The sequence below is a fragment of the Sturnira hondurensis genome, unplaced genomic scaffold (assembly GCF_014824575.4).
Source record: "Sturnira hondurensis isolate 20B ecotype Veracruz unplaced genomic scaffold, ASM1482457v3 Scaffold0004136, whole genome shotgun sequence".
Classification (NCBI taxonomy): domain Eukaryota; kingdom Metazoa; phylum Chordata; class Mammalia; order Chiroptera; family Phyllostomidae; genus Sturnira; species Sturnira hondurensis.
In genome coordinates this window covers 23,275,434-23,290,760 of record NW_028076767.1, presented here as the reverse complement: position 1 = coordinate 23,290,760, position 15,327 = coordinate 23,275,434, and the positions used below count along the sequence as shown (strand labels likewise).

The window sequence follows — 15,327 nt, the reverse complement described above, 5'->3', positions numbered from 1 at the left end:
ATACTGGAAATTCATGAATTATAGTTCCACTCATACTTACTAGGTTAAGCACAGTTCCAAACAGAACAAAACATGCTCCTTTTGCACAAGACTGCAGCATTTTTTACAGGTAGACCCTAGTAAGTAGTATAAGCATTTCCTTATTTCTACTTCTTTTTTGGCTCATAAAAATGTTAAAGAAAGAAAGAAACCATAACCCTTCGGCTACATGTGAGGGCCTTACCGAGCGCTCGTCTGCTGACAATCATCCCATCCACAAGAGGGATGACCATGTTAAATTTCCCAGTGGCTCCTTGAATTTTTATCCGGAACAATCCAGTGTTTAAAGGGTGAATGAAGATGACAGGAACTTCTTTTTCAAGGGTGGTAGATCTTAAGAAAAGAAAACTCTTTTTACTCACTTAGCCAAGCGCTGAAGTCCCTCATACATAAGAACACTGAGTGGCTTGTTGCCAGGACGTGTGTGAGAAGAGTCAAGGGGTCAGTCTGCCAAGTCTCCTTCCAGGGAGCCCTGACCAATACCTGACCCTAAATAGCCATCATTGCGGTCAGGCCCTTTAAGCCGGCAAAAAGGGCACTACAAATGTGCTTAGAAATCCAACAGGGACACAAGGGGAAAGAAAAGGCCAGGGGAATCTTTTGTGGGGAGCTATGAACCTAGCAACCAGCTCTGAGACTTTCACTTAACGCCTCCTTCTTGTAGGGAACAGAAGTGGAGCCAGTCTGACGGCAGGCAATTCCATTACAGTCAATGCACACATCTCAGAGCAAAAGTGGGACCCACTATGGGGACCCCGATAGAATTTTTTTCAGGTATTGGGGAAGAAGTTGGGAGGGCCTCCTCAACGGTGGTGATAAACGGCCACACCTTGGCACAGCCAGGGCCACAGGTCAGCAATCGTCCCTTGGGATGACTGAGTTACGCATCACGTGCCAGGATGCGCCAATGCATGTAGAGGTACCTGTGTGACTCTGTGACGTTATTGCACATCAGGGTTGGTTTTTTGCTTCTTTATTTTTGCAACACAGTGAGCTTTCCTCCTACTAAGTAAAGTGATTTTGGCCAAAGCAACAGTGAGTCAACTTTTCAAGACATTAAATAAAAAATCAATCCTATATTAATTCTGTCCAAGACAAATTCTAAACTTCACTAATCTACAAATTAAATACAAGTTGTCTAATCATATTAAAATATTTAATCTAAAGAAAATAAAACAACAAAAAAGTATCAGAAACTTAAATGTTCTCTTTTAAACTAGAAAGAGTTTTGAACTAGTCTCTTCAACAAGAAGTATCACGTAGAAAAAAAAATAAAATCAAGACTGTTCCGAATTAAAAGAGACCAAAGGAATTAATGACAGATGCAAGGTCCTGAATAGATTCTGGTCTGAACAAACTAGCCATAAAGGATGTTTTAGGAAAAACAGAGAAATCTGAATATTAACTTGATGAAATCATGAAATTATTACTAACTTTATTATCATGATAATGTTATATTTATCTACTTAAAAAGTGTTCTAATTTTTAAATTCATATTGATGTACTTATAACATTAGGATATCTCTAAATTGCTTTAAAATACTTTGACATAAAAAACACCAGGTTTTAATAATGACTTGCCCTCTTCTAGAAATTTTATAACATAATGTTAAATCCATTATCTTTACTGACTTCATTTCTACAACAATAATCTAACAATGTAAGACTAAATTTCCTTTACATGCAACACAAACCAGATCATGTAACTAGTAGGAATTTACTCAAAGCTACAACATCAAGTTTAGCCTGATGTCAAGGGCAGCTCTGTGATATGTGCAAGATCATGTTGGATTTGGATTCAGATTCCCATCTCCTTCCTTTATTGAATGTGTGATGATGAGGAATAACCTCTTTCAACCTATTTTACCCCAACTATAAAATGAAAATGTTCATTGTACCCTTGGAATTTAAGTATGTGTTTATACCAAAAACAAGTAAGCAAAATGCTTTGAAACTATAAAGCCTAGATAAATACATTGTGACTATTCTTGCCATTGTATTATTTTCTTTTCATCTTTTTTGTGCATGGGCAGATAAAACAGAAGTCATAACGTTTTAATCAAGTTTTCAAATATTTTCTCATTAAATAGCTAATGTGATGAGGATATTTTAATGGCTACGTATCCAGAATATTTTGACCAATTTAACTCCATTATTCCTAATATTGCTGCCCCACTATCACAGCCTTCATTAATACTTACCTCCACTTGTCTTTTTGCTGCAGATAAATGTAAAATAGCAATTATGCCATTTAAAAATTCTGCTAATTTGATAACCTTGTGCATTTATCTGCAGAGTCCTTTGATATTCTCTCCCTAATTGTTTATTATTTTTTAAGATTTTATTTATTTATTTACAGAGAGAGGGGAAGGGAGGGAGAGAAACAACAATGTGTGATTGCCTCGCATGCACTCCTAACTGGGGATCTGGCCTGCAACCAAGGCACGGACCCTGACCGGGAATCAAACCTACGACCCTTTGGTTCACAGGGTGACGTTCAATCCTCTGAGCCACACCAGCCAGGGCTCTAATTTTTTATTATTGCCATTATCCCTTTTGTTTCATAAGTCTTTCTTGATTAAACTGTAATCCACATATTCTCAAAAATAAGTTTCTCTAGACCTAATGACACACTGATAAACTTCAAGCCGTAGAGTGTACCTCAGAGAAGTGCTACTATTTGCAGTAGTTTCCACACCAGTGCTGATTTCCGTCATCAGGTCCGAGAGGGGGAAGTTTTCTGGAAGAAAGTAACAGCATTGTAATGAGTATCTCCCTCCTATTTCCCAAACAAATAACAGGAAATCTAATTTTCTAATCTCTTTACACAAGCAGGCAACAAATATTTGGACTGTGCTTTCTTACAGTAGATAATCCTCACAAATAAAAGAATTCTCCCTCAAGACCTATTTTTGCTAAGTTCATCTAAAGCAGAGTTTTTGAGAACATGCTCTGTAGCCTTTGAGGGCTTGGAAAACGTTTTGGAGGTGTTGAAAAGCAACTAGCACACTTTCCCACAATTCCGAGCTGGATGAGATTCTAAGCTAAATATGCATTTCTAAAGCCCTTTTGTTGCTTATATAAAGGTCATGAAAAACTTACCCATAGTGGAATTTTTAAGGACAAATTAATCTTTACACTAAAACTAGACAGTAGGGTTTCTTGGAAGAAGGTGTGGACAGTTACTCCCCTTTCCCCAAGGTCCTGGGGTGAACAGGATCGACTGGCAACAAACCATTAAGTATCATACCAAGCATAGCTAAAGACTTTACATCATCCACTGGCCTCATAAAATTGTCTCAACTATGAACTAAGTGCCATGAGTGTCTCCACTTAACAGGTGAACAACCCTGAGGCTTAAGAAGACTGAGTGGTGGAGCTGAGATGCAGACCCAGTCCTACTGAGCTCCAGTCCCAGCTCTTGGCTGCCACACCATGCCTATGCTGCCGCTCCCCTTAGACATTTAGCATGTCACTCTATTACACTTTTATTTACAGACAAAGTCCTTATAATATAGTACCTATGTCATCATAGCGTTCCACCCAGACTACAGAAACTCTTGTCTCAGGTCCAAGAGGAGGCACGGGGCGGCCCTGAGGCAGCTTCTTCATTCTGGAACTGGGACTGAGCTATATGAGACAGAGAAAAGCAGAAGAGGAGAAAACAAAATACAAGAAAACAACTGGCTTAATAAATCTGTAACCATGTAGTCATCAAACTACATAGGGACATAAGGACCAGGTCATGGGAAACCAGTTCAGGAAAAAAGCATGAGAGACATTTGCAAACAAGCTCTTCTTTGGCTCCTCTCTTTCTCAAGTCTCAACCTAGAACAAGGAAATGAAAGCCTAACCACCTCAAAGGAAATAAGGTATACTGTAATTGACAATTAATAATTGAACTAAAATTACCAATTATAATTATAATAAAAATAAAATTTGCAGGCAATTTCTTAATGAGCACTTAAAAGAATCTGTGTTTCTCTACATGGCCAGAAAGCAGTATGCTTTCCTCTTCGTGGCAACATCATAATTTGCCTGCATATCCTTTTCTCTTACATGTCCATCAGCAAGTTATTCCTAGTTCTCAGACCAACTACAGTCAAGCCTCCCCACAACCCAGATTCCTTTTTCTTGTCAGCAGAAAGAGCAAAAAATGTTGCTTAGGTCTACACGATCACGCAGTTTGCTCTGGCTTCCTTGACCACCCAATCAGCATTAAGTCCCTCTGAAGGCGAGGAGGACCTCGAGGCCCCCCTTTAGCAAAACTGGCACTCTGAGCCCCATCACTTTCAAGACATGCATCACACCTGAGTGTATGCTAAAGCCCAAGCAAAGTCATGTGTCAGAAGGGGAAATCCCACACTGAGGCTGAATTTTAAAAATAACTATGCTTGTAAGCACAAAAATATACCTGTCTTAAACAGATGTCTTAGACCAGAGACCGTGGCAATTCCCCCACGGTCTCTGGTCTAAGGTCTCTGGTCTCTGGTCCATTTGGGGAATGTCTACGACATTCACAGAAAACAACTGAGCAAGAGATTTCCCCCCAAATAGTGACGGAGACTCAGCCATACTCTAAGACTATTTGCTTAGTACCAGGGATCCTAATCAGTTTTGAATCTCTGACTTCCCCTACCTCACTTCCAACCCTAGATTTAACAGGCCCACCTGGATTATCCCCCTTTCAATTAACTCAAAGTAACCTTAATTACACCCACTAACCCCTTTTGCCATAAAGGAGTAAGATAATCACAGCCTATCTCATCATACAAGTTCCACCCCCCTGCAAAGGGATGGCATCATTTAAGAGCCAGACTCACTGAGGGTCACTTCAGCATGCTGCCTAATACATTTTCTGCAACCCTCTAAACTGCTTTTCCACATCTATTGAGATAATGATCTTTCTTTTTTAATTTGTTAATTGCCTGCAAAGTATATGATAAATAAAAAAACGTGCTTTAAGAGTTGTCATTCCCTGGATTTTCAGGAATAACAGTGCGGGCATTCAGAAAACAAATGCAAGGACTAAGATCTGCCTAAAATCCTGCATTACCATCCAACACAGATTTACTCATCTCCCAACTATATTCTGTGAAACTTTTAAAATACAGCAACTCCTGATTTTCAAAATCAGTCTACTTCAGAGAGTCCTATACAACTAACTTTTTTGCCCAAATCAATTTTAAGGGTAAAAACCTGTCCCATATACTTTAAGCATATACTTTAAGCATATACTTCTGTTAAAAATAATTTCCACTGTGGAAGGAGCCAAATTAAAATTCTTATAATGAAAGAATGGCTTCAGTCAAGTTTATACTTCTTTTGCCATTTTTATTTATTTTAAATCAACCTTCTCATACTTATGAACTGGTCCTACACTCTTGCTATCGCTTACTTAGTCACTTTCTAGTAAGGGTTAAGAGGTAACATGAGGAGAAAACACAGAAAAAGATGTAACATCCACTGCTATGGTGAAAAAATAATATAAAAGCAAAATGCTCTCTTCTTGTAGTAGCTGCTGTGTGCCTCACTCAGTGTGTTCATTCATTCATGCACTGGGCTGTTCTCCAAATTGCTACCGCTTGTATATAGCCAGACTTGTTTAGGCTAAATGTGTCATGATTAAAGGTGTGAAATGTAGAGCTACTGCTGTAGCTGTAGTGGATATTTCTGGGACCGCATAAAAGCCTAGGCTTGCAAAGAAATGGGTGAGAGAACCAAGCATGGTACCAGAATGGCTAAATCAAGGAAAACAACAAAGGCTGTCTTAGAATCTTAGAATGAACCACTTGTTGCAAGCTGAAAAAAGAAAACAGTGAGAATTTCCTTTTACTAAATGAAGACACTAATGAATCAGTACAGTTACAATTACTCTCTGGGTTAAAGTTACAAGCTTTGCAGGCATGATTCTATAATTATCCCCACTATAAATTTTTGGAGATGTATCAACAAAATGACTTACCCTCTGTGAGGAATTAAGATTGTCTGTGTGATTAGGGAAAAGCTCAAGTGTCAGGGATGGCTGTTTCAGAATTCCTGGCATAAGATCCATATTTAAATCACTATCTTGATCTGAGATGTTACTTTCCAATGAATCAGCTATGGGATAAAGAAAAAAATAATTATAATACCTACTACTTGTTTGGAGCAAAAGTGTAAACTGATTAGGCTAATAGTCTAACCTGAGTGACTTAAGCAAAGTATTACTTCTATAACATGGGTTGGCAAACTTTTTCTATAAAGAATCAAGTAATAAGTATTTTAGACCTGGCAATTAGGCCTGGCAATTAGAGGCCTGGCTGTACAGACCTCTGACTGCATAGTCCTCTTTATATTTTAATTACAACCCTTAAAAAAGGTAAAAACTGCTCTTCATGTTCTGAATTCAGACGGTGTGCTATAGTTTGCCGGCTCCCACCCTATAGGATAAATGAGGTTAAGATCTGAAAACATTTGACTTTTCAGAGGTAGGATATAATAAAGGCATCCCATTATTCTCTGAATAGTTCTGGTTACATATTCAATAATGTAGCATGGTGCCAAGCAACAATGAGGCATCTAAAAGGAGTGATCTGGTTAGAGACAAACACACAGGGCATTATAAAAAACAAAAACAGACAACTCTCGAGAAACAGAAGGAGGCTGATTTGGAGCAGAGGCACAGCTGGCACAGGGGCCCTTTCACGAGAGGAGATGAAGACTCCCCTGTGGGAACTACAGTGCAAGGGCATGGCTCTGGCTGTGGGAGAAATGGGTTGGTGCAAACAGGCGGGGTCAGAGACACCAGGCAGGGACTCAGCCCACAGAGGACAGATGGGGCCTGGCTTCTGCAATTAGGTTGTAGATCATAGCCTTAACACAAAGGCAAATAGCTGCTAAGATGCTGACCTAGACCATGGCAGGCCTACTGCCAGGGACACAACTGGCCCCGCAGTATGGGACAGGGAAATCATGGGCCCAAGTACAAAGGTTAGGAGGATGCCAAGGTAGGACACATGAAAAGTCATTAGCTTGGAGATGAGGCAGTAAATACATGATGGGTGGTAACATCCCATCCTACAGATGGACTCAATGAAGGTCAAGTTTTCCACCTATTGCTTGGTCAGACACAAAGACATGGGCTTAATTTGCAAGAAGCAAAGGTTCCAGGAGAAATAAGAATGAGTTCTAACTGAAAAGTAACAATCACTCCTGATCCTTATGAAGAACAGGCTAGATCATTACCATCTTTTCTAGACTGCTGAAGTTTCTCCTGTTTCAATCTGTAGCCTTCATGAGAGCCTTCCAGTTGTAAGACTCCCTGCAGATCCCTATAAAAGCTCTCAAAGTTCTTCCTTCTCACAGGAAGTAGGTGGGGGCTCTCTCATAATTAGTGAAATAAATAAACAGGGCTTCTATGTATTGGTAATAATTACATTAAAGAAAAATTATGGGTTGAAGTGGGTCCCCTTTACAATTTGAAGATTAGTATTAGTCGGTCTGCTTGTCTTTATTTTTCTTAAGAAAGTTAAGAGAGCTAACTTCCTGTACCTTTGTATAATACAAAAGCTATCACATCTGCCCTGGCCGGGTGGCTCAGTTGGTTGGAGTGTCACCTGTACACCAAAAGGCTGCAGGTTCAATTTCTGGTCAGGGTACATATCTAGGTTGTGGGTTCGATCCCTGGCCTGGGCACATGCAGGAGGCAACCTATCGCTGTTTCTCTCTCTCTCTTTTCCTCTCTCTCTCTCTCTCAAATCTACAAATACATCCTCGAATGAGGATTAAAACAGTAAGAATAATAAAATAGTAAGAGCTATCATGCCTTAGGAACAGAAGAATGCCTTAGACAACCTCAGAATCTCTCCTAATGCAATAGTACTGCACAAACCAGTGACTACAAAAACTGATCCTAAAACAGCACACAGAAACACAATGCTCTTACTTAAGGACTCCACAGGAGAAGGGACCACAAAAGCTATCTCCGTAAGCGCATCGGCATAGTACAGCACCTTCTTCTGTCCATTGAAAATACGAGCCCCAACATCTTCGGAGGAAATCACTTCATCTAGGAATAAGAAACATCATGTTACTGCTCCAAAAAGTGGAAAAAACCAACATCATCCTACTTCACGAAATTGTAATTGGTTACAAAAGACAGAAATTGTACTTCAACAATTAAATTTTAAAAATTGCTATGCTGTTTTGAAAATGATATAATATTGTATGCCAATTATATTTTGATTTAAAAGTTTAAATTCAGAAAATAAAATAAAAAGAAATTCCCAAACAAACAAAAGTAGCAACAAACAGAAGGTGCACAAGGTCTGTCCAGAAAAAGTCCAGCCATTGTTAATACAACGAGAATGGTTTGTGTGACACCAATGTAACTTAGCAGCCAAAGAGAGTGGACTGGAATGTAGATGTGTGAACAATGACAACTTCATTGTACTCAGTGGGGGCGGTAGATGCCATTGAGCAGCATGTATCTTGTGTGGCTGTTCATTCAAAGTGACTGGACAAATACAGAAATGAATCTGCATCAAATTTTTCACTAAGCTTGAACACTCCTCCATGGAAACTATTTGGATGATTCAGAAGGCCACAGCTACGGGTCACTGGTGACTGGCAGCTTCATAACAACTATGCACCATCTCATGCACCACACCTCGTATAGAGATTTTTATGAAACACCAAATCACCCGGGTGATTCAGCCCCTCTACAGGCCAGATTAGGTGCCCTTTGGGGAAACCTGGGACTTCTGGCTTTCCCCCAAACACCTTTGAATAGGAAGAGATTTCGGGCCGTTGATGAGATTCAGGAAAATAGCATGGGGCAGCTGATGGCGATTGGGAGAACTGTGTGAGGTCCCAAGGTGCCTACTTTAAAGGGGACTGAGGCATCATTGTCCTATGTACAGTGTTTCCTGTATCTTCTTCAATAATATGTATTTTTCATAGTATGTGGCTGATACCTCTTGGACAGACCTCATATTTCCAACAAGAACCAATTAGTGCGTAAAAAGAATAAATTATAAATGTTTATTAAATGTCTTTACACTAACTATAAATTATAAAATCTTAATTTCATAGTTTCTGAAACTTCTCTAAATCAAGCCACTTGGTTCACCTATATGAGATAGATTAAGGAAACAGTCTCTTTGGAAAAGGTCATAATGAAAAGAAACGAGACCCCCACGGTCCCTCTGAAGGGAGCTGGGGCATGTGTGTGCACGCGTGCGTGTGTGTACTCTCCCTTTCAAAGTATTCTGTCCTTGGTCTCTCTCTGCTGCACCTCAGCCCTGCTTCTCTTCCCCAATGGGACATAGAGTGTAAAATGTGCAGGTGCTTTCAGTAATAGCACCTGCTCAAGCCTGCAAGACTGAGTTAACAAAAGTTAACATTCCCAGGAATTAGTATGGTTTTCAATTAAAATGAACACAATGTCCTGCTAGTACTGGATAATAGTACATGAGAGACCAACAATCTGACAATAAGTTGGGAAGAAAAAATGAACAAGTAGTCCTCAGGAAAGAAAGAAAAACATGCTGAAAGATGCTAAAACTCAACCACAATTAAAAATATAAAGGTTCTCACCAAAGAGACTGAAAGATACCTAATGTTGGTGAGGATGTAACAAATAAGAAATTTAGAACAGAGTTTGCCAAACTATTTCTGTAAAGGATCACAGAGTAATTGCAGGTCATGTGGTCTCTGCCATGCCTGCTCAAGTCTGCCACTGTAGCGTAGACAATACATAAATAAGTGTTTTGTAAGTTACTTAAAGTTCTAATAAAACTTGACAAAAAACACGCATGGCCTATGGTTTGCTGACTCCTGTTTTAGACTGGAAGGCATCTTGTATCTACCAGCCCAATATCCACTCCGCTCTCTACTCTGCTTTAGCAGGTGTGAACTGTGGGAAGGACTGACTGACTCTTCACACCAGCTCTACCTGGTCTATTGCTCTCTATCAGGGCCATCCCAGCTCTCCTGCCACAGTAACAGGCTGGGGCTGTCCAATCCCTGAGTATCTCAGGGTTTGGGAGTAGAAAAGTTCTGGAACCCAGCTAATCTCTCCTCTTCAGACTCGTGTGGTATATGTGAATGTAGAGCTTGGAACTGCCTTTCTGCAGTTCTAGGTGAGAAAACCAGGCGAGAAACCAGGCTGCAGACAAAGCCAACACATGGTGGGCTGAGATAAATGAAAACTGAAGAGAACTATTATAGAACAAGAGTGCTGATCAAGTGATAACAAAAATGCACACTAATCTCTGTTATATGAGGCAAAGAATGACCATTTAAATCTAAGCCAGTGTGGGTCAGGTTTTCTGTTACTTGCAACCACAAGCATCCAATTGATAGATTTATCAAATTAAAAGATGTGCATATTCTTTATCAATCCTACTTGTGGGAATTTAGTCTATAAATATACTCAAGCACATATTAAGAAATATGTGGAAATTACGATTACAGTATATCCCCAAATAATTTAATTCAAATTTGGTTGAAATTAGAAAAAAAACTGCAGGTCACAAGTCACAACAGTATATAAGGGGAAACCTTGAGAAAGTACAATCATGTTGAAGAGTAACTAACGGACAATACCCACTGCAAAGAGATAACATTAACTTTCCAGTGACTGCAGGAACCCTCAGAACAAAGACCATCAGCCAGGTGGGGCAAAGGTCTCACGTGTAAGTTTAAACTTGCCCTGGTGGTTGCTATCCTCCTTACAGCTCCTTGGGATTTGTAGGGATGAGCCGGAATCTCTCAGAGACAGTCAGCTGTTCACTACACAGGTTTTTATATAATACCCTAGAAGGTTAATTTTTAAGGATAGCCACAAAGTCTACAAAACATACCTGTTGATAGAAAACTGTATTTTTATTAGACAAAAAAGAACTTATTAGGAAACTGTACTGTTTGCTATAGATAAACTAAATTTATTATAATATTGTTATAGAAAATGAAATTTTATTGACACTTATAAAAGAAACTTACTACCCTTGTGATAATTAAGTCATCAATTTTATATTAGCTATATTTATATATGACATGTACTTATTTATTTATAATTTTTTTCCATATACACAAAAAATGTCTAGAAAAATATACAAACTATTATAAAGTCACTTCCTATGAGGACTACGATTAGGGGAAGGAGACTTTCCCTTATATACCTCTCTTTGTTAATTTTTTAAAATAAGACTACAAACTCACAGTAAAGGGGGGTTCAAGAGTAACAAAACAAGGAGAAGACAAATATCCACTGCGAGTGTTACCTTGCTCGGTTCCTTCACCATCGTCACAGCTGTTAATAGACCAACTGGTGGAAACATGTCCAGTCCAACCAGGATGTCTGCCCACATCTACTGACCAGCCAAGGGAGAGCAAAAATTCTAGGAAATGTGGCTGCACATTTCTGGAAGATTCCACATTCTTTAAAATCTGAAATATATACCAATCATCAGCTATAGTAAGAGAAACAAAAGCATATCAAAATAAATCTTCATAAGCCCTGGCTGGTGTAGCTCAGTGGATTGAGCGCGGGCCTGCGAACCAGAGGATCGCGGTTCCATTCCCAGTCAGGGCACATGCCTGGGTTGCAGGCCGGTTCCCTGCAGGCCAACTCCCAGCAGGGGACGCATGAAAGGCAACCATACATTGATGTTTCTCTCCCTCTCCTTCCCCTCTAAAGATAAATAAATAAATAAAATCTTTAAAAAAAAATAAATAAATCTTCATAAAAATTGGATACCTTTGAGATACCTGACAAATCCTAAGCTCAGAATAAACTTGGTGATATACTGCTACAGTTAAAAATGCATGCTTTCAAGTTAGATTTGAGTTCAAATCCTTGCTGGGCCTAGGCAAATTGCTTAACCCCACTGTTTCAGTTTCTTCATCTACACTGTGGGGATAATGATGGCTGTGAAGATCAAGTGAGATAATCCAAGCAATGCCCTTAGCTCCCTCCCTAGCAAAACAATGATTAAACCAGACATGTTTACTAGAAGTAAATAAAAAACAGTATGTACTTGCCTTCACAGAGGTTACTGTCTGGTGAATAGAAAACATTACCTAGGTATGTGATTATTTAGTTACCAACCTTAACAAATGCAATTGGAAATACAAACCTATTAAAAATTCAATGAAGATTAGGTATAATAATGAGTGTAAAAACACTTTTCTCTTAGTCCAAAGAAGAGAATGCAGTCATTCCGGGAAAAAAAATGAAGGAACAACCAGAAGGTTCTCCCCTCTTCCCTAAGTACTAAATATAATACCTGTGCTTTTTCCCACCCCTCAAAAGAAAAGCTCCTTGTTCTAAGACAGTGGCACTCACAGAGGTGAGTCTGTCCTCCAGGAGCCGTTTGACAATGTCTAGAGACACTTGTTACCGAAAATGGTGGGGAACTACTGATATCTAGGGAGCAGAAGCCAAAGATGCTGTTAAATGGATTCTACTCACTAGAAGGGAACTGTCCTGTTAACAAAAAACTATCTTGCCCAAAATAGCAACAGCACTGATGCTGAAAACCATGATAAAGGAAGAAAAGCTATTTTCAGTAACTCCCCTCCCCCCCAAAGACTGATGAGGCCAGTCCACATATCAGTGATGTAGTTCATATAATGCTAAGCTATGTCAAGGTCATCAGGAGGCCTGATAAAAATCAAAGTATGAGATGTTAACATCTATTACTTCTCAATCCACCTGGCATCATCTGTCAAACACATCATCTCTTAAACACTTATATTTCTTTTTTTAAAAAAAGATTTTATTTATTTATTTTTAGAGAGAGGGGAAGAGAACGAGAAGTAGAGAAACACCAATGTGTGGTTGCCAATTGAGTACCCCAAACTGGAGACCTGGCCCACAACCCAGGCTTGTGCCTTCACCTGGAACTGAACCAGTGACTCTTTGGTTCGCAGGTCCGTGCTCGATCCACTGAGCTACACCAGTCAGGGCTAAATATTTTTCACAGAAGTATATTTACTTAGTTTACCCATATCCCTTCATATTCTTACAAGTACCAGGAAACAGATTTGAAAGCCAGTTTTCCTCCAATTAAAATTTGAATTCATAAGTGAAACTTTTAAATAAATGATTTCTGAAAATTTAGTCAAGATGCTTTTTTAGTCAAGTCTACTTTTTACCCATTGTCAATGCATACTTGGAACACCAGCCTGAATGTCTTTTCCTCTAAAACATCTTCTTAAAAGCAGTCTAGGTTTTCCTGTTATGGCACCTATAACATCCTCCTATTAGCACACTTTGCTATGATAGTTTAATCATCTGTCTTTCCCTCTAAACAGTAGTTCTGGGAGAACAGAAATCCTGCAGAGCTTGTTCAGACCTGTAACCCTGGCACTTAACTGATAGCAGACACTTAATACTTACAGAATCAATTACATGAAATGAAGAACTTTCTCATAAATCAATCTCATTCTTTAGTAGGTCACCAAGAATTTGAAACAGTGCTTCTAGTATAAACGTTCTGTTAACTTGCATAAATTTCTTAAGGTGTGCTCAATTTGGTTAGCTAATGGGCTTTACAATGATTACACTAAAATTCTAAGACCATACAGTCACACTGCCCTGCACTCTGCATACTGTGTTTTACACAGTATAAAGGGCCTTTGGCCCTTGCCTGGTCACAGCTGGTAACTACCTGCCTATTCCATGTTTCTACTATTCATTTCCAAAAGATACTTTAAGTCTCCTGCCTGCCATTTGCTCTATTTTCCATTCACACCTATCTTGTAGTTTTCTTCATGCTTTTCCTAGTCACTTCGTACGCATATACAACTGTGGTTAACCTAGTCTTGTTATTGTCCCTTATTTTAAGGTATTATTTTCCCCACTGCAAACTATGCATGCCTCCAATGAAATTAGCTGCTTGTGAAATTACCTGGAAGATGAGCTCCTTACAAGAAAGGGTTGTTAATCACATCTATACCCTGGCATATTGAGTCACAGGGAAGAATGTTCAGTAAATATCTGTTGTTTTACTCTTCTTAAGCAATCAGGCCTAGCTTTAGCTTTTTGTGGCTAGTTTGTCCTATGAATCGGAACTCCTTGAGAAGAAGACATTTATGCTATAGCTCTACTATAAACCAGTTCATTGAGAGCCAGGGTTTGAGACTCCAAGCATCATGGTTTTCATTAACTTGGTTTCTGAACTGGTTCACAAGGCTTCAAGCATCAAGTATAATTCATCTCCTACCATGGATAAGCACAAGCCATGTAAAATTGTTTATATTTAAAAACATAAAAATTACCCCCCAAATTCAGAAATCTTACCTCCTGGTTTGTTTTCTGCCCTGGTTTCATATAGAAAATAAAAACTGTGTCAAAAGGACGACATGGCAAGAGATCCAGATACCCAATGTCATCAAAAAACCCAGGTATTGTGGAGTCAAGTGCAATAAGGTGAGGAGGTAGGCGGCTATTTGCAGGTTCCTACCACCAAAGAAGAAAAGAAAAATTACTTTCTCTTTTCACTACTTCAATTATAAAAACAATACTTGTTTGTGGTTTACTGAATATTAATTATAAACTTAAAAACTAACAGGAATAAGCACAACCATAATCTTAAGAAATGATTTAACATTTCTTGTTTATCTTCTTCCAGTTCTTTTATTTCCATTTTTTTTAAAAAGACAATTGAGATCATACTATATATTTAATTTTGGATACTATTTTCTCTATAACATCCCATGCTTTCTAGATACATTTTTTCTTATTCATTGCTAGTAGAAATGCAAAATGGTACAGCAACTTTGGAAGACAGTTTGGCAGTTTCTTGCAAAGCTAAACACCATCTTACATAGCAATTGCACTTGTTGGTATTAATTTATCCAAATGGTAAACTATGTCTAACAAAAACTTACACACAAATGTTTATAGCAGCTTTATTTACAATTGCCAAAACTTAGAAGCAACCAAGATGTCTTTCTGTTAAGTCAGCGATTTTCAACTGGTGTGCCTCAAGAATTCTTAAAACACCAACACCTGACTTGTCAGAGGCACTGACCTCTTTTCCCTTAGATTGTCAGATAAAAAACTTACAATAGCCAATACAAAAATAGCCATCCAGGGTAAATGAATCAAAATTACACCTATTTTTTGTGAAATTCACACAAAATGTATCTTTTGGTGTGCTGCAGAATGTCAGTAACTCGTTTACCGTGTGCCACATGATGAACACGGTCGAAACCCGCTGCTGTCAGTGAATGGATAAATTGTAATACATCCACACAGTGGAATACAGATGAGTGAAAAAAGCCAATCTGAAAATG

The 15,327-nt window shown here is 38.8% G+C and overlaps 1 protein-coding gene across 5 annotated transcripts in view; it reads right to left on the bottom strand.

Annotated features, from left to right (window-relative positions):
• The window catches only part of RALGAPB (Ral GTPase activating protein non-catalytic subunit beta), an 88,058-nt gene that overhangs the window by 4,284 nt on the left and 68,447 nt on the right, over window positions 1–15,327 (bottom strand). For all 5 annotated transcript variants that reach the window (XM_037044048.1, XM_037044047.1, XM_037044050.1 and 2 more), the window contains 7 exons: window positions 14,330–14,488; window positions 11,307–11,472; window positions 7,967–8,089; window positions 6,005–6,141; window positions 3,561–3,669; window positions 2,701–2,779; window positions 224–372 (listed from right to left, as the gene is read on the bottom strand). In XM_037044048.1, the coding sequence (XP_036899943.1) occupies window positions 224–372; window positions 2,701–2,779; window positions 3,561–3,669; window positions 6,005–6,141; window positions 7,967–8,089; window positions 11,307–11,472; window positions 14,330–14,488 (922 nt within the window). The remainder of the gene's footprint in view (window positions 1–223; window positions 373–2,700; window positions 2,780–3,560; window positions 3,670–6,004; window positions 6,142–7,966; window positions 8,090–11,306; window positions 11,473–14,329; window positions 14,489–15,327) is intronic.